Source organism: Eurosta solidaginis, chromosome 1 (assembly GCF_040869045.1).
Source record: "Eurosta solidaginis isolate ZX-2024a chromosome 1, ASM4086904v1, whole genome shotgun sequence".
Lineage (NCBI taxonomy): Eukaryota > Metazoa > Arthropoda > Insecta > Diptera > Tephritidae > Eurosta > Eurosta solidaginis.
In genome coordinates this window covers 331,310,362-331,335,661 of record NC_090319.1, presented here as the reverse complement: position 1 = coordinate 331,335,661, position 25,300 = coordinate 331,310,362, and the positions used below count along the sequence as shown (strand labels likewise).

Below are 25,300 nucleotides of genomic sequence, written 5' to 3'. Positions count from 1 at the left end.
ATGGAAAAAATGTCATAACTCTATACCAAATACGAAAAAAGGGATGAAGCATGGTGATTGGATTGGTTTTTTGACGCAAAATATAACTTTGGAATAAACTTTGTAAAATGGGTGTGACACCTACCATATTAAGTAGAAGAAAATGATAAAGTTCTGCAGGGCGAAAGCAAAAGCGCTTGGAAGCATGGCTTGAGTACTGTTCGTGCTATTACATATATAAATAAAATAGCGGTACCCGACAGATGATGTTCTGGGTCCCCTGATCCACATTTTGGTCGATATCTCGAAAACGCCTTCATATATACATATAGGGGCCACTCCTTTTTAAAACCCTCATTAACACCTTCCATTTGACACTCATATCGTACAAACACATACTAGAGTCACCCCTGGTCCACCTTTATGGCGGTATCTCGAAAACGCGTCCACCTATAAAACTATGGCCCACTCCCTTTTAAAATACTCATTGACAACTTTCATTTGATACCCATGTCATACAAACACATTCGAGGGTTACCCTAGGTTCATTTTCCTACATTCTGATTTTCCCTTGTTTTGTCTCCAAAGCTCTCAGCTGAGTATGAAATTTTCGGTTACACCCAAACTTAGCCTCCCTTACTTGTTTTATTTTGCAAATATCTCTTGAAAGACGCGTCTTTTCATACCCCTTTCGATATTTTTGGACGTGTGTTAAGAGTGTCATGCTATCTAATAGAATTACCCGATTGCTGAGTGGAATATCAACCTATATCGGCTACAGTTTCGAAACCGCACTCAGCAAACTTTTCAAAACCGCCATATATCGGAGTTTGTTTACTGTATTCGTGTCAAAAATACCGTATTTAAACAATAATGAAAAACATTTTGCAATGAGATAAGGCAAAGGACGAACGGTAAAAAAAAAATCAACAAAAACTGATAGAAATACATGAAGTGAGATACTTCAAATTTATTAGTGCAAGTTATAGCATATAGGAACGTTTAATAAAATGTAAATACTAAAAATACTAAATGTTGAATAAAAGCATTAAAGCTAATTCATTCAAACGATCTTCTGTCATCCTGTTACGAAGATATGATTTAAATCGCCGTAATGTGGAGAAGAAGCGCTCGGCAGTGCTAGTAATCGCTGGAAACGTGCACAGTAATTGGCAGTGTTCTTATATTTGGCAGCATTGCTGAATGTTTGAAATCAACTACTGGAGATAGTAAAATATCTTTTCTCATCTGCTGCCAAACTTTTAATTCTCCCTTTAAAGCTATAAAACAAAAGGTCTTCCTTATATATTTCCTCGCCTTGTAATACACGAACTGCATCTTCGTCGCTGAAGTTATGGGACAACAACTTTTACAAATTTCCTATTCCTTACAATGGCGCACTAGGGAACCTGGATTTCATTTCACTTAGCATATAGTCTAGAAATTGGATGTATACTGAAAGTCGGTAATAATCTTCAACTGACTCAGTCTGAATGTTTGGCCAATTTCCTTGACGGCTTGTGATTCTGCGGACTATGATTGCTGTACCAATTTCATATGCGATGCCCTCAGCCTGATTGAAAAGTTTTTTAAATGTGACTGTGTTAGTTTTACGTTGCCTCTGCAAACTCGCTATGGTCATATTGACAAGCTGAATTGCAGAAAGTATATCAATTTCTCTCTGTTGTAATGATTGGGATAAGGGCAGCTTGATTCCCAAAATATCAGAGAGGATTACGAAGCTTATCAGAAATTCCGATGAGGTAATAGACTGGAGAAACGTAAATGGAGGTGTAGCAGTTTTTATGTTTCCTTCATCCGACATTTTTGCAATATTGCAGAAAGACATAGCAATAGGTCCAAAAATGTCAAAACTGCTTCATGTCTTTCAACTCATCTAGTCTCACACAATTTTGTTAACATATTCTGTTTTTCATTCGGCAGATGAGATTTCATTTCTTCTCTGACGATATGTATTCGTTGAGCTGATTCTCGAAAAAAATTTGCTACACTAGAGATAACCCCTACGGCATTTCTTATGCCCGTTACTGTGCAGGCTGTACTAATAGCTAAGTTGAGTCGGTGGCTTGCGCAGTGGGTAAAAAAGGCTAAAGGTTGAATGTTGCATATACGTGCCTGGACACCTTTTATTTTAACGCTCATGTTAGCTCCTCCATCATATGCTTGTTCGCGGCACAATGTTATGTCCAGGTTAAATTTTTCCAAAGCCTTTAAAATATGGTGAGCAATGTTTTCCCGAGTAGTTTCAACATCTTCGACAAACATTAGAAAGTCTGCTTGAATTTCTTTTGTATCTACATCGAAATAGCGAATACAAATGGCTATTTGCTCGTGAATAGAAACATCTGTGATCTCATCGGAAATAATGGTAAAATATTTTGCCTTTTTAATTTTGGCCACAATTTTGTTCGTGATCACTGCCCCGCAGCAGTCAATTAAGTAATTTTGAGTGGTCTTGCTGATAAAGGAGGCGTTTCGGGCCCACTTGTTTACATGTTCTTACAGTATTTCATCTCCAGCATCGATTCGAAATGTCAGCAACGCTCTGACGGGGGGCCTATGGATATTGATATAGTAAAACGTGTAAGAAAGCGCTACAAAATGCCCGGAGAATCGGCTAGAGATGTTGGTCTTTCCGCAGAATGTGAATTTCTCACGTTATGAAAAGTGCTCTCGATGGTTTCCAACAAGAAATACGTACAAGATTTACATGACTAAATGATCTTAATTTTAAATTTCGATTTCTCGTAGACGTTGGAAATTGGTTAAAAAGGATAATGACGATTTAGAAAGAAATTGTAAGAACTTGGTGATTGCAACTATGATTGAACTATGTGATTGCAAAATATTACTTCGCAGTAGAAAAGAAATTGAACCTAAAACTCCGTTAGAATTACTTACTCTTATAATCTCGTATGGAGAAGATGTTTTTCGAAACTCGTGGCACTAAATACTCTGGATAATCTCAGTATCAATTACTAGCTACGAACGTTCATTCAGCAAAATAAAACTGATTTTGACATACATATATTCACGATCAACGGTGGGACAAGGTCGCCGAAGTGACCTAACATTATTAATTGTGGAAAAAGAAAAATTTTAAATGAAAAATATTTTCCCCGGGCGCAAGAAAACTTCACTACGCCACTGCCTCCTAATATGTTTTTTATTCATTGTGGGGGTATGTTGGTAGCGTGCTCCGCTTACCACACCGAAGATCCTGGGTTCACTCCCCGGGCAAAGCAATATCAAAATTTTAGAAACAAGTTAATTTCAATTAGAAGAAAATTTTCCTATGCGGAGTAGCCTCTCGGCAGTGTTTGGCAAGCACTCCCAGTGTATTTCTGTCATGAAAAGCTCTCAGTGAAAACTCATCTGCCTCGCAGATGCCGTTCGGAGTCGGCATAAACAAGTAGGTCCCGTCCCAACAATTTGTAGGAAAAATTATAAAGGAGCACGACGAAAATTGGAAGAGAAGCTTGGCGTTTATCGCGCCTTACATTCATGCTTGGTTACCAGCGATATACAGGTATACTTGTAGTTTGTAACCATATGCGTGTGTATATGTGAGTATCTCTCTGTTGCCTTGCATGTATGTGAGTAAATGATGATTGATTTGTTGTTGTGCCTTTATTTACTTAGTATCAGATTAGTGATGAGAGTATCACTTAGTGATGCTAATATTTGTCACACTATTATAAAAATTTCAGGTTCTAACTGCTTTACGCTTCTTCGCAACTGGTTGTTATCAACGGCCCGTTAGAGAACAATGGGGCTTATCAATGAGCCAGTAAGCCGCTGTATACAACGCGTAACAAATGTTATCAACAACTCTTTGTTTTTCGCAAAAGTAAAGTTTCCAATGACTCAAATAGAGCGGCAAGCTGCGAAAGAAATTTTTTATTTTATTTTTTCTTTATTATTATTTTGCATTCCTTTTGTGCTTTTCGCATTTTTTAGGTTTCGTTAAGCTGTGCTGCCCCCTTTCTATTATTAAAACGAAATTTAAATGTCAACTATTTCGAGTCGCTAAAACTAAGCGGCGGCCACCGTGGTGTGATGGTAGCGTGCTCCGCCTATCACACCGTATGCCCTGGGTTCAACTCCCGGGCAAATCAACATCAAAATTTTAGAAATAAGATTTTTCAATTAGAAGAAAATTTTTCTAAGCGGGGTCGCCCCTCGGCAGTGTCTGGCAAGCGCTCCGATTGTATTTCTGCCATGAAAAGCTCTCAGTGAAAACTCATCTGCCTTGCAGATGCCGTTCGGAGTCGGCATAAAACATGTAGGTCCCGTCCGGCCAATTTGTAGGGAAAATCAAGAGGAGCACGACGCAAATTGGAAGAGAAGCTCGGCCTTAGATCTCTTCGGAGGTTATCGCGCCTTACATTTATTTTATTTAAAACTAAGTTAGTGAATAGTACAATCGATAATGCAAGCAACAAAATAGTTAATTAAAATCTCGACAAATCGCATCGTTATAAGTTAGTGAATTCCACTACCAGCGGGTTAGGGGGTCAGAATATACCCGCGGTAGGTATGCCTGTCGTAAGAGGCGACTAAAATACCAGATTCAAGGGGATGTGTAGCGCAACCCTGCAGGTTGCCAGCGCAATATATTGCTTCTCCAAACCCAATTGTCAACCTCATCTATCCGCGGCGAATCCTGTTTCACTAACAGACGAGGCTCTGGCGACCCTAAGCTCCTTATGGAACTTGTTGGGGAGGGAGGGGATGGCCTGAAGGTTTAATGTGGCCACATAAATCGGTCCCGAGATGGTCGGGCCAGCACCTTAATGGTGCTGTGGTACCGGAGCGTACCGGATCTGTATCCGGCAAAGGACCATCACATCGATAACACTCCCCAAAGCCTTCGGGGAGCAACCTTATCGCTACAACAACAACAACAACTGAGCTCTTAAACTGTAACAAGAAAAAAAAGCAAACTATTCCTGCATATTTTCTAAAATACTCCATAAAACAATAACAGGGACCTTATTCCGAAGAACGGCGAAATAATTTTTTGCTTATTATAAAAAAGATGTTTGGTCCAATACTCAGCCTAGTGCTGTAAGGTTTGAAAAGCTCTTACAACAACAATAGCTATCATCCGGTGGCAAAATCCTGAGCCAGATAAATAATTTTGCATGTAAATGCAACAACAACGATTTGAGCCAGATAAATCCAGATAGAAGTCTGGTTCAATTTGTGAGCCAGATAATTTGTTAATTACTTCTTTTTAGGTTGGCAACGCGGCCTTTAATATACCTACTTTTTTAAAAATAGATGCCGCTGCTTAGCCTTTCGACGTATGAGTTAAATGAAAAACAGCGGCGACATCTGCCTATCACATTTCACGTGTGCGTAAATTTCACGACATCTGCTTCTCAAGTCTCTCAATGATCCAGAGCATTCCCGTGAGAATTGAGCGTGAGCCGGAGCTGTAAAACTCACTGAAAGACGGCAAATAGCCGTGTTTTTTTACACGAGTATACGTTTACGTTTGCGCGTAAAAAACGCTTATCATCGCTTAGATAGGAGTCCCATCTAGCGGCAGTGGTTAAATAACTAGCTACGGAACAGGGTGTACCTAAAATCGGAGACACAAACTTCTGGTGGCCATAATGTATAACATATATCTGAATCAGTTGCGATGAATAGTGGACACGCATAGAATACATAGAATTGGGGTAGAGGGTGAAACATAGACACATATTTCAGTTACATCTGAGTATAATGCGTATTGAAATTTTGTAGTACAAATTTTATGCGCCTTAAATATCTTCAGAGGTTATCGCGCCTCTCATTTCTTTATTTTTTTTTTATTTAAAGTTTGACGCTTAGCAGTCCATATAAAGTTTAAGGGTAAACGTCTATAGATGTAAAAAAAAAAACAAGGCTAGTGATCTCATACTTGCAAATTTGATTTTTAATTTATATTTTGCTTCTTTTATGTAATATTACTTGTTAAAAAAGAGAACTATTATTATTATAAAATGTAATATGCATGTGGTTTGTTAAAGAGATTTGAGTACGGTAACATGTTTGTATATGTACACGAGGAGCTCTTTAACAAAACGAAATATTTACATTTAAATAGTTCTTAGAAAAATTAGTAAATGTAATGCTTTAATATGTAAATAGAATATTTTAATGTACATAAACGGCCATATGCATAAAACCAGTGAACACTTTTTTCAAAGCAATCACTTGAAATTTCAGAATAATTTTAAAGTGATTATTATGAAAAATGGACTTCACTTCTTTTATGCATATGGCCCAAGGTTAGTCTTTCTAGGACTAGCATGTATACATTAACCCCCTGATTCATGAAATTTAAAATTGTTTTATAAAACTCTAATAATTCGAAATTTGTATGAAAATGTCATCTTAAAAAAGCTTTATGCATCTTTTTTAATTTTTATGAATAAGAAGGTAAATCCATAATACGACTACGTTATAAACCTGAACAAATTATTAGTGCATTTATTGTGTTTTGATGTGCCACTCTTCACCTAGATATATATCGACCTATCCTAAAAGAAAGGTCGTAACTTAAAAGTTGTGTTTAAAAGGACATATCGTAGACATTCTGTTAATAGGGCCGTATCACAGCGAAATCGTTAATAAAGTCGCATATCTGGAGACCGGTTAAAGAGATTGTAATTAAAATTTAGTTTAATTTCTTCAACATCAGCCATCCTGTTACATCCGACAATACTGTCGGAAAAACAGATATACGCCGCTTTGTTCTACATCAATTGCGATAGGACGACGTAGGGAAATGGCAAAACTACAATCATCCTCACTACAAATTAATTAACCAAGATTTGGTATGTTCCACCTATCCAGCGGACGTCGGGAAAAGGCAAATATAAATATACTCCCTCCCGCATTCGACTTGCGTCATTCACAATCCACGCATCAACATCTCCTATCCCAAGACCCTACGCCTATTTCCTCATTCTGCCAAAATACATTAACTTTGAAACATATCTTATCTGACTGCAACGTTTCACAATCAACTAGGAAACTCTACTTCAACGATAACTTAGGATAAGTATGCTAAGGAATTCCACACATGAAAACTTAAAATCAGCATATAGCTTTATCAGACACATCAAAGCCTACCCCAGCGGGTAAGGGGGTCAGAATATACCCGCGGTAGGTATGCCTGTCGTAAGAGGCGACTAAAATACCAGATTCAAGGGGTGTGTAGCGCAACCCTTCAGGTTGCCAGCGCAATATATAGCTTCTCCAAATCCAATTGTCAACCTCACCTATCCGCGGCGAATCCTGTTTCACTAACAGACGAGGCTCTGGCGACCCCAAGCTCCTCATGGATCTTGGGGGTGGGGAGGGAGGGGATGGCCTGAAGGTTTAATGTGGCCACATAAATCGTTCCCGAGATGGTCGGGCTAGCACCTTATTGGTGCTGTGGTACCGGAGCGTACCGGATCTGCATCCGGCAAAGGACCATCACATCGATAACACTCCCCAAAGCCTTCGGGGAGCAACCTTATCGCTACAACAACAACAACAACAACAACACATCAAAGTCCTAATTTAGTTATTCTAATTATTATTAATTCAACTTTATTTTCTAACTACACTTAATTGTAAACATAAAGCTGATAGCCCTGTCAGCTAGTGCTCACTAATTAAGTTAACTAATTAATTGATTTAATTATGTTAATAAATCATAATAATAATAATAATTTTTTAAATAAAAACAAATTTTTCCAAGCGGGGTTGCCCACCGGCAGTGATTTGGCAAACGCTCCGAGTGTATTTCTGCCATGAAAAGCTCCTCAGTTAAAACTTATCTGTCTTGCATAAGCCGTTCGGATTCGGCGTAGAACATGTAGATCCCGTGCCGCCAACTTGTAGGAAAAATTAAAAGAAGCACGACGCAAGTTAGAAGAGAAGCTCGATCTTAAATCTCTTCGGAGGTTACCGCACCTTGTATTTATTTATTTATTTAATTTATGTCTTCTGCGAATTGTAAAAGGCAAATAAATTAAGTTAAATTAAAGGCCTTTTTGACAACAAATTAATTTTTTCAGTTACAACCTTTTTAACCGGTCTTCTGAGGTACGACTGAGATACATCCTTTTTAACAAAACTTTTAAGTAACGACCTCTCTATTATGATAGGTCGATTTATATACATATATGTGTACATTAGGGTGGGTCAAATTGTATGGAGAAAAATGGGTGAAAAAACTTCAGGTGCACATCCAGTTTCTGAATTTATGGGTCATACTGAGTAATATTGTGCATGGGACCATAGGTCTGAAATGAATTTCGAGCCTCCCTAATTTTGTTAGAAAATTTTATATCCCAATCCGAATCCGAATTTGACATTTATTTTCATGTATTTTATTTGTGAGAGTCGCTATTCGGATTGGCATATAAAATTTTCTAATAAAATTACGGAGGCTCGAAATTAATTTCAGACCTATGGTCCCATGGGCAATATTACTCAGTATGACGCATAGATTCAGAAACTGAATGCGCCTTTTCAACAATAAATTTGACCCACCCTAATGTACATTTACATACATATATCTCACAACAACTATATTTTGTCCTTATATATAATGCTCTAAGACTCAAATACTAGTGAACCGGATGCATAACTAACACTCGAATCATCCATATCCTTGCATTGGCTACTTTGTGCATATTTAAGAAATTTAAAACTCATATTACTATAACCTTGATTTTGTAATGTTTTTACCGCGTTCAGCATCACACCAATCGGATGTCGTCCACATATTGTATTATTGTACTTTCGTAGATATTCGGTAAAAGCATTTGGGTTTAGGGTCTCAATAAGCGTCATTCCCTATGGAAAAGAAAAATAGTTAGTAAATTTTAATAAATAAAACTGTGCACAGCACTCGGCTGGGTATTGAGCAAACAAATAATTTCACCTTATTTCGAAGTTAGCCCCCAAAACATAAATGTTGGATTTCAAAGTTCAGCTTGTACCGATCTTAATATATTTTTTGTATTTACTGTGCTAAAAAAATTAAAAAAAGGTAGGCGTGGTGTAAGGAAAAAGGACAGATCTTTGAAAAAAGGTATTACACATATGCATAAAAAAATTGGTTGATGTGTTAATGCGACACATGAATTCTCATGCATTTTGATGCGCTGAATCTGGACCCGCCATCAAAGTTGGCCTAACAGATCGTGGTTCGACCATAACCTAAAATAAAAACAGGTTTTTTGAGGTTAGGATCGAACAATTACACTGCAACACAAAATGCTTCGATCCGAAAATGTATTTGACAAACTATATGAGTTATTGAGTGGTTGTTGTACTCGCAAAAATATTTCGCAAAGTTTTATGGGAGTTTCACGGGTGTGGGCAGTCCTTGGATTCATATCTATCGTTTGAGTGAAATTGGGTTTCGATATGTGATCGTATAACTTGGAGCGAGCCCAGTTTTCTTTACAGTAAAAAGCAGGGACGGAAATTAATAATTATTTTTTTTTTCGGAGTCGAAAAAGTCCAGTTCAAAAAATTGTCCTAGGTGAAAATGTGTGAGTTCTCAGGTATCCCTATAGCAATATCATGTCGAATCATGCATCCTTTTTATTTTTCGAACTTTCTCCATAAAAGTCCGCATATAAAAGTAAAATCTGTATTTTTATTTTTTGAGTCCGATAGAACTAGTTAAACTCAGACTGTTTAGGCCACAGGCCTAAATATATCTCCCCCCCCCCCCCCCCTCGTAACATAATTTTCTTTAGTTTATTTTCCTTTGTTTTCTACCACCCACATATGATTGTGATCACTAATACACACAGGCATCTGTGAGTGGTAGTACGTATGTATCTTAGATTTTTACCGCTGTGAGCCCGCGGTACAGCAACTTTGTTGCCGGTAAACCCAACGAAGGAGCTGTATAGTGGGTTCATCGGCTCATGTCGCAAAGAGGCTTGCCCTCTTTGAATCCAGCAGCCAGCAAAGGTACACGTAATCTCACGTTAACGTAAATGTAAATTTTCAAAATATATAATATAATTTTCCGAACATTTTAATATTCTATTTCACAACATTTGTTAAACCTTTTTCTTAACACTTGTTGTTTCCTTTCAATATATTGAATAAAAACTATTGTATTTCCTTTCACTAATACGAAATTTTTGGTGTTTTCTTTTCTCCTTTTCCTGACTAATCCTATTCTTATACAATTCTGTGGGTGCGCGCCGTTGCCACCACGCTTTTGTACATGGTCCTTCGAGCCGGAATAAAAGTTAAATCCGGACTTATATTTTTTAAGGCCAAAATAAAAGTGCGGCTTTAATTCGGATAAGCCGTTTCTTTGTTATCAGGCCGGACTTTTATTTTTAAAAGTACAAGTTTAACTAATTCTATCGGACTCAGGCAATAAAAATCCGAAAATAATTTTTATCTTGATCCAAATATATTAAAAGTCCAAAATTAATAGTTTTGCAATGAATTATATTATACAAGGAATAACAGTTTCCGCTCCTGGTAAAAAGTGAATCCGTTAATGAGTGTTAAAATCATGACAGAAACACCGAAGAGGTTCATTTAAAGTAGTTCCACACTTCCTCAAAAGAAGAAGTGAAGGTACGATGAAGTTTACCTCGTGCAAAAGAAAAGGGCTTGCAATCAATCCAGTAATAAGCTTTGCCATAAATATTCTGGCGAATATTTCGGTTCATCACTATGCTTCTACTAAATAAATGCACAATTCCCTGCAAAAATCGCGAGTACTCCATGCATGCATGTATGGAGTACTCGCTATGGACCAAGCGAGTGCTCCAAAATTAACCACAATTCATACAAAAAATATAGTCCAATTAACATTGCGATGTCCTAGGACTGAACCATATACTCCAGCTCAGCATTACTTCAGAGTAATCCATGGAGTACCCACAGTGCAATAAACATCGTGTAGTGATTACAATCGTTAAAAACGAGCAATGGTCGGCTTACAATATGTTCGTGTAGAAATATGAGTTGGTCCATTGCTGCATTACAGTGGAGTATAATGGTAAGTACTCCAGTGGACCACATGATCCAACGATTTTTGCAGGGTAAGAGCGTAATTTATTACTCACACATACACACGCATATAACTAGAAGACAAAACGTGAATATCAGTTACATACAAGCGTTGGCGAAAAGTCTAGATCTTTGCATTTCTTAAGGTTGGCGGCCGTCGTGGTGTGATGGTAGCGTGCTCCGCCTACCACACAGAAGATCCTGGGTTCATACCCGGGCAAAGTAACATCAAAAAAATTAGAATCAAGTTTTTTCAATTAGAAGAAAATTTTTCTATGCGGGGTCGGCAGTGTTTGGCAAACACTCGGAGTGTATTTCTGCCATGAAAAGCTCTCAGTGAAAACTCATCTGCCTTGCAGATGCCGTTCGGAGTCGGCGTAAAACAAGTAGGTACCGTCTCGCCAATTTGTAGAAAAAATTAAAAGGAGCACGACTAAAATTGGAAGAGAAGCTCGGCCTTAAATCTCTTCGGAGGTTATCGCGCCTTTGATTTATTTTGTTAAGGTTGAGAGGCATATTTTTTGCATGGCACCAAGCGCCTAAGGAGTTTAAGTTCGTTTGAAGCAGAGAACGTTCAACGATCGATGAGCATGACATACCGCATTTTGTGAAATTTGATGTTTCTAGCTGGTAAAATGGGGCAGAAATAATAAAATAATAATATGCTATAGTGGCCGCCACGGAACTCTAAGAGAAAATCAGTTGGCTTTAGACAAAACCGATCCTGTGTTGATCTAATAAATACCGTCCGAATCATTGTTGAACAATGCTGTGAATACAGAACATCAGCTTATTTACTTTTTATCGACTTTAAAAAAGCTTTTGATAGTATCGACAGGAAATGTATTTGGGAAATACTACGAAAACGAGGGATGCCCAATAAAATAATCAACATTATAAAGGCAATGTATGCCGAATTTAAGTGCCGGGTCAGTCACGATGGGTGCTTCTCAGAACCCCTCGAAATTAAAAGCGGGGTGCGACATGGATGCATAATCTCGCCGCTCTTGTTTATCTTGGCATTAGACGAGATTATGAGGAACGCAGAAAATGGTGGACACGGTGTACAGTGGACGCCTTTCACTCAGCAAGGGATTTAGAATATGCAGACGATGTCTGTCTGCTAAGCCACAGAAGTACTGATCTTCAACACAATTTAGAAGCTGTCAACACACGTGCAAAGGAGGCCGGACTAAACATCAATACAGCGAAAACCAAAGTCATAAGATGCGGCTATAGTATTTCATCAAGGCCATTGATGCTTACGGTTGACGAAAATGAAATCGAAGGTGTAGAGTCCGTTGTTTATCTTGGTAGTATTGTCTCAAATAAGAGCGGTGCAGATGAGGACGTTCAGTCTCACATAAACAAAGCAAGAATGGTTTTTGGGCAACTGGCAAACGTGTGGAGGTCCAGCCAAATATCTTTAAAACGAAGCTTCGACTGTTTAATTCGAATGTTAAATCAGTACTGTTTTCTGCTTGCGAGACGTGGTAAAGCTCAACTTCAATTCAGAAACGTCTACAAGTTTTTATTAATAAATGTCTGCGCCGAATCCTGAAAATTCGATGGCCGGAAAGAATTTCAAATGACGACTTATGGTCTAGAACAAATCAACCTAAGGCTGCCACAGAAATAACCAAGCGTAAATGGTCGTGGATTGGTCACACTCTCAGAAGACCTCCAGTAAATATAGCCAGACAAGCATTGCGATGGAATCCACAAGGAAGCCGACGACCTGGTGCACCTGCGAAAACTTGGCGCAGAACTGTGGATAAAGAACTCGAAGACGCAGCGGGTAAGGGGGTAAGAATATACCCGCGGTAGGTATGCCTGTCGTAAGAGGCGACTAAAATACCAGATTCAAGGGGTGTGTAGCGCAACCCTTCAGGTTGCCAGCGCAATATATAGCTTCCACAGGCTGCTACAGAAATAACCAAGCGTAAATGGTGGTGGATTGGTCACACTCTCAGAAGACCTCCAGTAAATATAGCCAGACAAGCATTGCGATGGAATCCACAAGGAAGCCGACGACCTGGTGCACCTGCGAAAACTTGGCGCAGAACTGGGGATAAAGAACTCGAAGACCCAGCGGGTAAGAGGGTAAGAATATACCCGCGGTAGGTATGCCTGTCGTAAGAGGCGACTAAAATACCAGATTCAAGGGGTGTGTAGCGCAACCCTTCAGGTTGCCAGCGCAATATATAGCTTCTCCAAACCTAATTGTCAACCTAACCTATCCGCGGCGAATCCTGTTTCACTAACAGACGAGGCTCTGGCGACCCCAAGCTCCTCATGGAACTTGGGGGTGGGGAGGGAGGGGATGGCCTGAAGGTTTAATGTGGCCACATAAATCGTTCCCGAGATGGTCGGGCTAGCACCTTAATGGTGCTGTGTTACCGGAGCGTACCGGATCTGTATCCGGCAAAGGACCATCACATCGATAACGCTCCCCAAGGCCTTCGGGGAGCATCCTTATGGCTACAACAACAACAACGCAGGATATACGTGGAATGACATCACAAGAACTGCACCTAACAGAATAAGATTTAAGTCGGTGGTCGAGGCCCTATGCTCCAATAGGAGTTGAGGAGGATGATGATGATGATGATAGTGGCCGATCCGGTCGGTTCCGACAAATGTCTAAACGGGGACAAAACATACCCGCCCATCAAATTTCATCAAAATATTTGAAAAATTAAGAGAGTATTTCGCATTGAATCAGACGGACGCACATGGCTTAATCAACTCAGCTCTTCTTCTTGATCATTTCGGTATACTTATTGATGGGTATAACTCATCTGCTAAAGGACTTACAATTTCGAGATTCGTGACAAACTTAATATACCATTTCATTTTCATTAAAGGTATAAGAAGAAGCAGACCACGCCTACATTTTTACTCTTCTATTATTATTATTATTATTATTACTTTTCTAAAAATAATAAATAAATAAAATATATTAAAAAGGATACAATTTCAAACTTCGAAACCCAATATCTCTGTTATGGAGGCTAACTTCAAAAAAACGACGAAATTACTATTTTGCTTTTAAATCAATCAATACAAAAAAATCGGTTTGGTCCATTACCCAGCCGACTTCTATACAGTTTAATGTATGTGTACTTGTATATGTATATATGTATATATTCAATACTAACATCCTTATCTAGTTTTTCAATTGATGAATAAATTTGACCACAAGATCGATCATAATATGTATAATTGAAACGATGACCCCAATGACAGAAGTCTGATGATATCACAAATAAATTTTGTGGATCTATAAAATAGTTTGCTAAAATCCTGCCATATAGAGCTTCTTGTTCGGGATTAAGAGAACCAACCAAAATTGGTACGATCGTAAACTGATCTTTGAAGCTAAATTTTGTAAAGAAAAAAGAGTTTATTGAATTATTATTTTTTAGTTTTTTGTTAAAATCGGTTATATGATTATCTGCATTAAGGTTACGTCGAAAACAAATGAAAACAAGTAAGGAAGGCTAAGTTCGGGTGTAACCGAACATTGCATACCCTTGAAATGCTATTTTTGCTTGATTTGTGTGCTTAATAGTGTTACAAGGCTGCGCAATAATACATATGGGGTATTCCATCCCATTTCGACCAATTTTGAACCCGACCCTTTTAGAATTGGCTGAAAGTTTTTCTTCTTTTTCTAGCTTACGAAAGACGTTTTTCAGAAGTTTTTCAAATTTTTACATCCAACTCAAAAAAAGTTATAAATTTAAAAAAAAAACACTGTTTTTGTTTTCAAAATGCTATAACTTTTTCAAAATTGACCGTTTGTGATCTTTTTTTTTTTTTAATTTGTTTTTAAATGTACTTTTCGGAAAGAATACAAAAAAATTTTATACACAAGCATCAATTTGACAATACCTGCTCATATACCTACGAACTATAAATACAGGACAAATGACAACAACAGATCAGAACGAAAATCGACACTGATGATGGCACAACGCCGAAACCGGTTTGTCTCAAAACCAAATTTGACAAGGGATGACGGAAAATCGTTCCAATATACATCATTTATCCACCCTGTCGGAAAATCAACCAAACAAGATAAGTCAAAAAAATTTTAAATTCTCGGCCCACTCCGGGATTAGTGGGGATGATTGCCGAATTGATTAAAGTTTTTTATGAGCAAAAAAGGGCAAAATTCGAAAAACTGAAAAATTACAAAAAAAAAAAACTTTAAAAATTTGTTTGAAATTTTTCCGAAAAGTACATTTAAAAACAAATTTAAAAAAAAAAGATCCCAAACGGTCAATTTTTGAAAAAGTTATAGCATTTTGAAAACAGAAACGGATAACTTTTTTTGAGTTGGATGAAAAAATTTGAAAAACTTCTGAAAAACGGCTTTCGTAAGCTAGAAAAAGAAGAAACACTTTCAGCCAATTCTAAAGGGGTCGGGTTTAAAATTGGTCGAAATGGGATGGAATATCCCATATACATACATATGGTTCTTGTAGGGTTATCTACTTGAGTTAAATATACTTTATTTTTGTAAATTATTTTTGAATTATTTTATTTTGTATATTATTTCAATATGAAAATTTTATTGTTAGTTATTTTAAAAATTTTTAAATATTAGAACATTTAAATTAAATAGGCTCATTCCATTTCAAGACACTCGGTCCGCGCAGGACATGATTTTTGATTTCGATGAAATTTTAATATGTTGTTCTTTGGTCAAAATAATGAAACACGTGTTTTTTTTTTGGCCTCAAACAATTTTTTTTTTTCGGATTTATCGGCAGATATTTTATTTCCCTTTTTTTCAATTGTCAATAACTTTGTCAAAAATTAACCGATATTCATGATTTTTCTTTGAAATGTTCGTTATTACATTTACTTTTATATAAATTTATAAACAATAGCATATAGTTTAATAAAAAAAATTTTTGAGTATTTAGTAAAAATATATGACTTTTTTCAAAAATAAATTTCTCAAAAAAGATTATCTTTTTTTGTTTAAACTTTTTCTCTATTGAGTGAATACTCCATATTTCAACTTGGCCAAATGCCTATTAGCCAAAACTAGTTGTTTTCGAGATATGATTTTTTGAATATTAGCTATTTCCCCCCCCCCCCCCCCCCCCCCCCCCCTATGTTGGTGCAATGCATAACAGCATACAATTGCTCTGTCAAAAATTGACCGATTCTCATGATTTTTTCTTTGAAATGTTCGCTATTACTTTTAATTTTATATAGATTTATAAACAATAGCATATAGTTAAAAAAATATATTTTTTTAGTATTTAGTAAAAAATTATGACTTTTTTTCAAAAATTAATATTTCAAAAAACGGTTATTTTTTTTGTTTAAACTCTTTCTGTATCGAGTGAACAGTTTATGTTTCAACCTGGGTAAATATCTAATAACCAAAACTCGTTGTTTTCGAAATATGCATTTTTGAATATTTAACTTTTTTCGCTATATATTGATGCAATACATATCAGCATTAAGGGCGATCAATGCCAAATGCTTAAAATTAATTAAAATATCACATTTATTATTGAAAACATTCATTTGTTGTTATTTTTCAGACTTACAGTGATTTTGTAACAGGACATGGCAAAGGCTCTTGTGACGGTATTGGAGGTTTAATGAAATATTTTGCCATATATTTTTTTAAACTATATGCTATTGTTTATAAATTTATATAAAAGTAAATGTAATAACGAACATTTCAAAGAAAAAATCATGAGAATCGGTTCATTTTTACCAAGTTATTGAAAGTTGAAAAAAAGGGAATAAAATACCGATTGCATTTTATCGAATACAATTGCCGATAAATCCGGAAAAAAAATTTTTGAGGCAAACAAAAAACACGTGTTTCATTATTTCGACCAAGGAACAACATATTAAAATTTCATCGAAATCAAAAATCATGTCTTGCGCGGACCGGGTGTCTTGAAATGGAATAAGCGAATAATAAATTAAGATATATTAAAAAATATAGTTATTAAAAGAAAACTTAATTAAAAATTATTTTTAAAAATTAAAGAACAAAGTACAAAGTAGTTAACACTATATTTACCAAAAATATTTGGTGATTAACCAAGTATTAAAAATATTTTTTTTTTTAATATTGTTTAATTTATTTGATGTTTAAAATATTATTAATCAAAAATGTAATTTTGATATCACCAAAATTTTCATTTACAAAAACTAATTCGATATATTAGGAGTAAATATAGTGTTTATTATTTGTTATTAAATTATTAACCTTGCATTTTACACTTTAAATTTTAAATATTTTGTTATCGAATTAGTTTTTGTAAATGAAAATTTTGGTGATATCAAAATGAAAATTTTTGATTAATAATATTTTAAACATCAAATAAATTAACAAATATTTAAAAAAAAATAAAATATTTTAAATATTTGGTTAATCACCAAATATTTTTGGATAAATATAGTGTTAATTATTATAACAAAATATACTTTGTAATTTATACTTTAATTTCTAAATAATTTTTTAATATAGTTTCCTTTTTAAAAATGGAAATTTTTGATTACATCAAAAAAGAAAATTCTAATTAGTTTTTAAAAAAATAAATACTTCAAATGAATAAAATAAATTTAAAAAATAAATAGATATTTTTATTATTTGGTTTATCACCAAATTATATATTGAACATATATTCTGCATAATACAAGTTTTTAATTTTTGAGTAATTGTGCACACAAAGTTGCCATCTACTATTATTCAACCTCATTCTAGGTTCTTCAATCACATCATGATAAATAACAATATTTCGCAAACAAAATAGCAATAACACAACCAAATATTAATATACATAAAATATTAATACAATAAGTAAACAATAACAATACCGAAAAATAAGCTATCAGGTACATCGAATCGTCAAAAGTTTGGGTACGTACATCAATACCAACATAAACTTTTAACACAATTAACACAAATTTCAAATTTTTATTTTTATTTTTTCAAACTACAACACAAAATTCTTACAGTAATCAATATACACTGTAAATTAACTTCAAAAACTAAATTTTTCGTTTCACTGGAGTTCTATCTGAACTAATTTTTTTTCGAGTTATGGCTCCCGACACATAGAAAATTGCTTAGTCATAAAAGGAGTGGTGCCACGCCCATTTTTTTAAATTTGAAGTTTTCCTATTTATTGTTAGAAATCCACTTGGGAAATGAAATACCATTGATATAAAGCTATTGTTTGCAAAGATATAGCTTATTTTATTAGTCCAAGACCTTTTAAAAATCTTTTGTATAAAAGTGTTCGTGGTCCTTAACCGATTTCGTAAATTTTTCTTCAAAGCATTCCTTATAGTAAAGGCGACCTCCCTGCCGAATTTTGTTACGATAGGTTTAGCGATTTTTGATTTATGATTAATAATATTTGTAAAATTGATTTTATCGCAAGTAGGCGGTGCCCCGCCCATTTAAAAAATGTTTTTCAAATTTTTATAAAGAGTCTCAATATCAGCCCACACGTACAATTTCAACATTCTAGGTGTATTATTTACTAAATAATCAGGTTTTTTGTGTTTTCCAAAATGTTATATATATAAAAAATGGGCGTGGTTATCATCCGATTTCGCTCATTTTCAATACCAATATATTCTGGATTCATATAAGCTCGTGTACCAAATTTGGTAAAGATATCTGAATATTTACTCAAGTTATCGTGTTAACGGACAGACGGACGGACTGACGGACATGGCTCAATCAAATTTTTTTTCGATACTGATGATTTTGATATACGGAAGTCTATATCTATCTCGATTCCTTTATACCTCTACCAGCAACCGTTATCCAATCAAAGTTATAATACCCTGTGTACAAGTACAGCTGGGTATAACAACAAACAGTAGGGTTCGGATATACTGTCGGATGTCCACTAAGTACAATCTGTGAAATGTTTTTTAGTAAATAGTGTAAAGGATGTAAAACTAAAACGTCTTACTCACTAAATGAATAGGCGCCCATACCCTAAAAAAAAACTATATATTTCCATTATAGGACTAAATAACACAGGCCGACAAAATTTAACCAGCATTCAGACCTAGAAACCAGACTATAAATTTTCGAAGGTTTATGATGCGCTGAATCCAAATCTGGCCTCAGAATTTTCGAGATATCCCAACCTAAAAGTGCAAAAAACACCGTTTTTGCCCATATTTGAGGTTATGTAGCCTTGCATATGTTTTCTTTCACCAAAATTAAAGAATGGCATCTTTAAATACAAGTCTTCTTCTTTCAAATGGCGTTGAGTTTGCTCAAATGTCATTTTTTTCGCTGAGATATCGCATTTTGAATTTTTCATGTTTCTAGGTGTAGGAAATTAGGATATCTCGAAAACCAGATCTCATAGAGCAATTCTGAGGCCAGATTTCGATTCATCGCATCAAAATCCTTCGAAAATATATAGTCCGGTTTCTGGGTCTGAGATGCTGTCGGTCTGTGTAGTCAAAGAAGACACATTCTGCTAAATGGTATTTATAGAGTTTAAAAAGTGGAAAGCATAGGAACAAAATACAACGAGTGTGACACTATTATTAACTGTCTAAGTGTGTGTTTGCAACTTACTCCTCCATTACTTTCGCAATGTACGGCAAATGCATTTCAATGCTGTGTTCATCTTCATCTGTTTTCATATCCATCCATGAAAAATTTCCAGTCTTTTCTAGTTCGGCATTGACTATTCAAAAAGTATAAAACAAATAAATCAACTATAGATCATCATCACAATTATATTAAACATACTTTGATTGTCTATTTTGAGATCATAGAGAGGAGTTTTGTATTTCTTTGCTGTAGTTAATGCACAACCACGCAAACGTATATGATGTGAAGGACCCAAAATGAAAATGCGTTTTCTATAAAACAAATTAAAATTAAGATAAGCATGTCGTTAAACATATATGGGTCATTATTTTACAAATCGTACGGATTTGTAGAAAAAAAGATTTTCACTTTTTTAAAAGACACCAAATTTATTTGTTGGAATCTTTTCGCAATTTAAGTCAACACATATATCAGGATTTCTTCGAAAAAATTTTTTTTTTCAGAGATGAATGTGCTAAGATTCGATGGGTAAGCAAACTTGCCCACATTCAAAATGCTATATCTTTGGTTCCACTCGTCGTATCTTATTCATTTTTGTTATATTTTGAAGGTAATAATATTTACTTTATAACTGCGTTAAAAAATATTTAATTATAAAAAATCAAAATAATGAACAAAAAATGAATTTTTTAAATAATTATTACATACTGTTTTCCCACACGAATATTTTCGAAAAATTATGTATAATATGCGATACACTTTTATCTAAAAAACCCTTTTTTATTTTAAGTTGGACAATTTTGCGGATCAAAAGATATTAACTCATTTCAGGAAATCCTGGTACAGGTATATGCTTATTTCATGCCAGCAACTTAAAAAAAGTTTCAGCCGAATCCAAATTATGAAATCTCAAAAGTTGTTCGATTTGTATAATAATGACCCATATGTGTATTTTTTAGACTTACACAACGGCTGGGCTGACTTGTCGATAAGCATAAGCACCACAAGCACCACAATAAGTGTAGCCAGCATGTCTGAAAAAATATTGTTATAAAATTTTGACTTATCTGGATATTCTTTTTATTCAAGTGTAGATATTTACGGTGCAATAATTGCACGTGCAGGTCCATGTGAAAGTTCTGCAGCACCTAGCCAGCGATCCAACTGGCGCGACAACTGTGGTCCTGAAAAGATTAAAGAAAATACTAGTTTAAAAAAATACAAAGCTTAGTATACCTCCGAGAAGATTTAGGCCGCGCTTCTCTTGCAATTTGTGTCGTACTACTTTTACATGTTTCCTACAAATTAGCGGGACGGGACCTACCTTTTTTAAGCCGACTCAAAACGGCATCTGCTGAATTTTCGCTGAGAAGCTTTTTATTGCAGAAATACACTCGGAGTGTATGCCGAAAAACAGCACAGGGGTCACCCCGATTAGAATTGCCTTTTCCGTATCTTGAACCCATAACCTTTGTGATCAATAGTAAACATATTTCCAGGGCTGCGTGCAAAAACTGGTACTCGTTATAGCCATAATAAAGCAAAGCCTCTGCACAACACCAAAAAGCTTCAACGGGCAACAAGCAGTAGAGACGATACATTTTCTTGGCGGATCAAACATGGCTGTACTGAAACTGCTCAGCTCGGATAAAATCTGTGAGGTTCCGGTACAAAGGAGCTATGAACACGGTGTTATACTCGTGGAAATGCTATGTTGTCGCGGGAATGTACAACATCTGAATATTAGCATCACTAAGCGATTCTAGCATCACTAAACCGATACTAAGCAGCCACTCGTATGTACTTAAACAAATCAATCATCATTTACACATACATACAAGCAACGGAGAGATACTCACAAGCACATGTAATCATCAGCCGAAGTAGTACTTATTGGAATATTTTACGAGACCAACTTGTCCGCTTGAGCGAAAATATGCAACTCATCTTTATTCATACAAAATGGTAGATATACAGTAGAAAAGGTTTGAGACAATACACGATAGAAAAGAAACAGAGGTGCTTTTCAGTGTACTTATATTAATGTTTTTACAACACTCCTCTTCATTAATATAAGTATATAATTTATAAATTCTTTCAGTTATTTCTTTTCAAGTCCAAGTAATTTTGTACATTTTTTATGATTTACTTTACAAAGGTTTTTGGTAAATACATCCGCTACCATATTTTTAGTGGGACAATATTTCAATTCAATTATTTTATTCTTATAACATTCTCTTATATGATGGTATCTAACATCTATATGTTTGCTTCTATTATGATAAATAGGATTTTTAACCAGATTCATTGCGCTTAGATTATCTCCATAAATATCAATAGTATCAAGTTTTAACTGAAAATCTATTTCATTAAAAAGTTTTTGTAAATATATAGCTTCTTTTGCCGCTGCTGAAAGGGCCATGTACTCGGCCTCTGTGCTGCTTAGTGCAACAGATGTTTGCTTTTTGCATTCCCACGAGAACGCTGCACCGGCTAAGAAGAAAACGCAGCCCGTAAACGATTTTCTGTCCGAGGGGTCTCCAGCCCAATCTGCGTCCACATAATCTTTGATTGGTTTACTAGTTTTCACGTATTTCAGCTTAACATTGGACGTCGCATGTAGGTACCGTAGTATGTGTTTAGCCGCTGTCATGTGTTCTTTATGAGGATTTGCATTTCTCTGTGACAACTTGCAAATAGAGTGAAGAATATCTGGTCGTGACGAAATTGCTATGTACATTACAGAACCGATGATAGACTGGTACTCGGTAGTGTTAACGCTTTCACACTTATCACTGCGGCAGTTTACTTGGTAACTGACCTCTAATGGTGTAGCAACTGGCCGGCATTCACTCATACCAAACTCCTTCAAAATGTTGTTTATATGCTGCTGAGGTAGGCTGTCGACACATCTATTTGGTGAACGTGAAGTTGATATTCCGCTGCTATCGCCAATACCATCCTTATAGTTGCGTAACACGACTGGTGAGTACGTTTCTGTGTAGTTCACACCAAACTTTTGGCTACATCCCTTGGCAACCAAACGGGCTTTGAAACGTTCAATTCCACCACATTCGTTCTTCTTTAACGAAAATACCCATTTGCATCCGATTACTCTCTGGCCATGCGGAAGATCAACCACCTCCCACGTATTATTTCGTACCAGCGCCTCGTACTCCTCTTGCATCGCCGTTTTCCATTCACCCGCCTCGTTGCTTGACACTGCCTCACATACTGTCATTGGTATATTAACATCTGAGTTTCGTAATAAGCTCACTATATGATTCTGCTTCCTCAGCCTACTCTTTATACCTTCTCTCAAGGTATACCGCTGTCGACCTGGTTCAAAATTATCAGAGTCCTCTTCTTCCCTCGGAAACTTATTCATTGGTGATTCAAATGTATCGGAGTCCACTTCTTTTGTTTCTGTATCACTGCTGACCGTTTTTATACTTTCAGCTTTGTTTAAATCTACTGGGACAAGGTTCATTACCTTATCAGCGCTGTTACACAAAATCTCTTCTTCTACGTTAATAACTTCTTTTTGCTCAATATTTTCAATAAAATATACGTATCGGCTCAATACTACGTTGCGTTTGATCTTATCATAAAGACGATATGCTTTTACGTTTTCCGAGTATCCCACAATTGTATACTCTTTCCCCTTGCTACGGAATTTCTTGGTTTGCGTTTTGTCGAGAGCTATGGCAGTAGAACCAAAAATTCTCAAGCAACTAACGTCGGGTTTCTTGCCCATCCAAACTTCGTATGGCGTTGTATTCAATAATGCTTTTGTAGGTGATCGGTTTCTTAAGTAAGCTGCACATGCAATGGCTTCTGCCCAAAAACTTTCATCCATAGTTGCACTTACCAACATTGTTCTAGCCATTTCTACCAAAGTTCGATTAAACCGCTCCGCAACGACGCTTTGTGTTTGGAGTGTAGGGGACCGTCAACTGCCTTTTGATACCATTACTTTTAAGAAATTTGTCAAATTCAATAGTCACATATTCCGCCCCATTATCGCTTCTTAATGTTTTTAATTTTCGGCCCGTTTGACGCTCAGCCATACTCACGTAAGTTTTAAATACATCTAACACCTCGCTTTTACTTTTGATAAAGTAAACATGAACATATCTACTTCTGTCATCAATCATAGTAACAAAATTCTTTGTACCACCAATCGAACATTTGTTTATAGGCCTACACACATCAGTGTGCACTAATTCTAATAACTCTGTTGTTTTTGTTTGAGAACTCGCATATGGCTTTGCATGACACTTGCTTTTCATACAATTTATACAACTTTCTACTTCTGCTGCTGCATCAAATTTTAATCCACAACTAGTGTTTATTTTGCAGTTCTCGTAAGCTTTGCAAATTTAGATGTCCGTAGCGTGCGTGCCATTTCATAAGCTCATATTTTCCACTGTTAGAGAAAAATAACCTTTTGCTGGGCATCTCACTATAAAAAAATCTTAAATGGAGTCGTTCTGATTAACATTTTACCTTCGTGCATAATAAGGGCACAATCTTTACGAAAAATTACATTACAACCATTTGCAATAGCTTTTCCAATTGATACGAAATGACATTGCAGCTCGGGTACGTACAATACTTCCTTCAAAATGAATTTGTTTCCTGCCATATTCATCACGACAATTCCACGGCCACTCGACTTTAATGTTTTACCGCCGGCGATCTCATTTACTTCGCTGTGTGACTCAAAGCAATCAAACATATTTCTATGAGCAGATTCACTGATACCATTATTGGCTGCAACAAATGCAGCGAATGAACTTACTCTTGAGTGATTTTCGCGATTGTTCTTTGCGTTTCTTTGCTTTTTTGGTTACATTGTGCTGCGTAGTGTCCCTTTATTCCGCATTTGTAACACCTAACGTTATTGGTTCTCATATCCCTCTTTGACCCGCTATTACTTTTCTTATTGATATTTTTGTCTTCGCCACGTGCTACAAAAGCTTGAGTTTGAACACTCTCAAAGTTCTGCTCAATGTTCTTACGTCGAGCAAATTCTTCCACGAGTTTAATTTTCAAAACTTTAAAGCTTGGCAACTGATCACGCGATTCCAGCGCTACAACAAAGTTTTCGTACGAACTTGGTAGGGTGGCCAACATGTGGAATGTGATACCGTTTTCCGACAATTTATCAGCTACATCGCTAAAATTCATTATATGCTGTTGAATTCTGTCACCTTCCTTCATGAGGAGATTTAATAATTTTTTGAATAATGTTACTTTCCGCACAGGACTTATTGGTTCATGTATTTCTTTAAACCAAATTTCATTAGCTGTAGTACATTTCTTCACAATGTTAATTTTCGAAGCAGTTACGGACAATATTAACACTGACATTCCTTTGTCATTCTTGCTGTTCCATTCCGCCAAACCATCGTCGGATTCTGGTTTTACAAACTCACCAGATGTTACCATCCACAGCTCTTGATGGATTAAGACACTGCGAGTGAGCACGCACCACGTATCATAATTGCTTCCATCCAATTTGTCGATATTGTATATCGAACTCGCCATCTTATTCATTTATCGAATAATAAAATTATCAAATCAAATTACATATTAATTTAATATGGGTAACGACTGGGCCCATAACCTATTGGAATATTTTACGAAACAGTAAGTAAGACCAACTTG

General features: G+C 35.9%; 1 protein-coding gene across 1 annotated transcript in view; it reads right to left on the bottom strand.

Moving 5' to 3' along the window:
- Positions 1–5,906: 5,906 nt before the first annotated feature.
- LOC137237866 (protein MEMO1) overlaps positions 5,907–25,300 on the bottom strand; it is a 49,918-nt gene continuing 30,524 nt past the window's right edge. Inside the window, exons 2-7 of the mRNA XM_067762186.1 lie at positions 20,730–20,811; positions 20,593–20,661; positions 19,826–19,938; positions 19,649–19,760; positions 14,211–14,430; positions 5,907–8,850 (exon numbers count right to left, since the gene is read on the bottom strand). Coding sequence (XP_067618287.1) covers positions 8,608–8,850; positions 14,211–14,430; positions 19,649–19,760; positions 19,826–19,938; positions 20,593–20,661; positions 20,730–20,811 — 839 coding nt within the window. The 3' untranslated portion in view covers positions 5,907–8,607. The remainder of the gene's footprint in view (positions 8,851–14,210; positions 14,431–19,648; positions 19,761–19,825; positions 19,939–20,592; positions 20,662–20,729; positions 20,812–25,300) is intronic.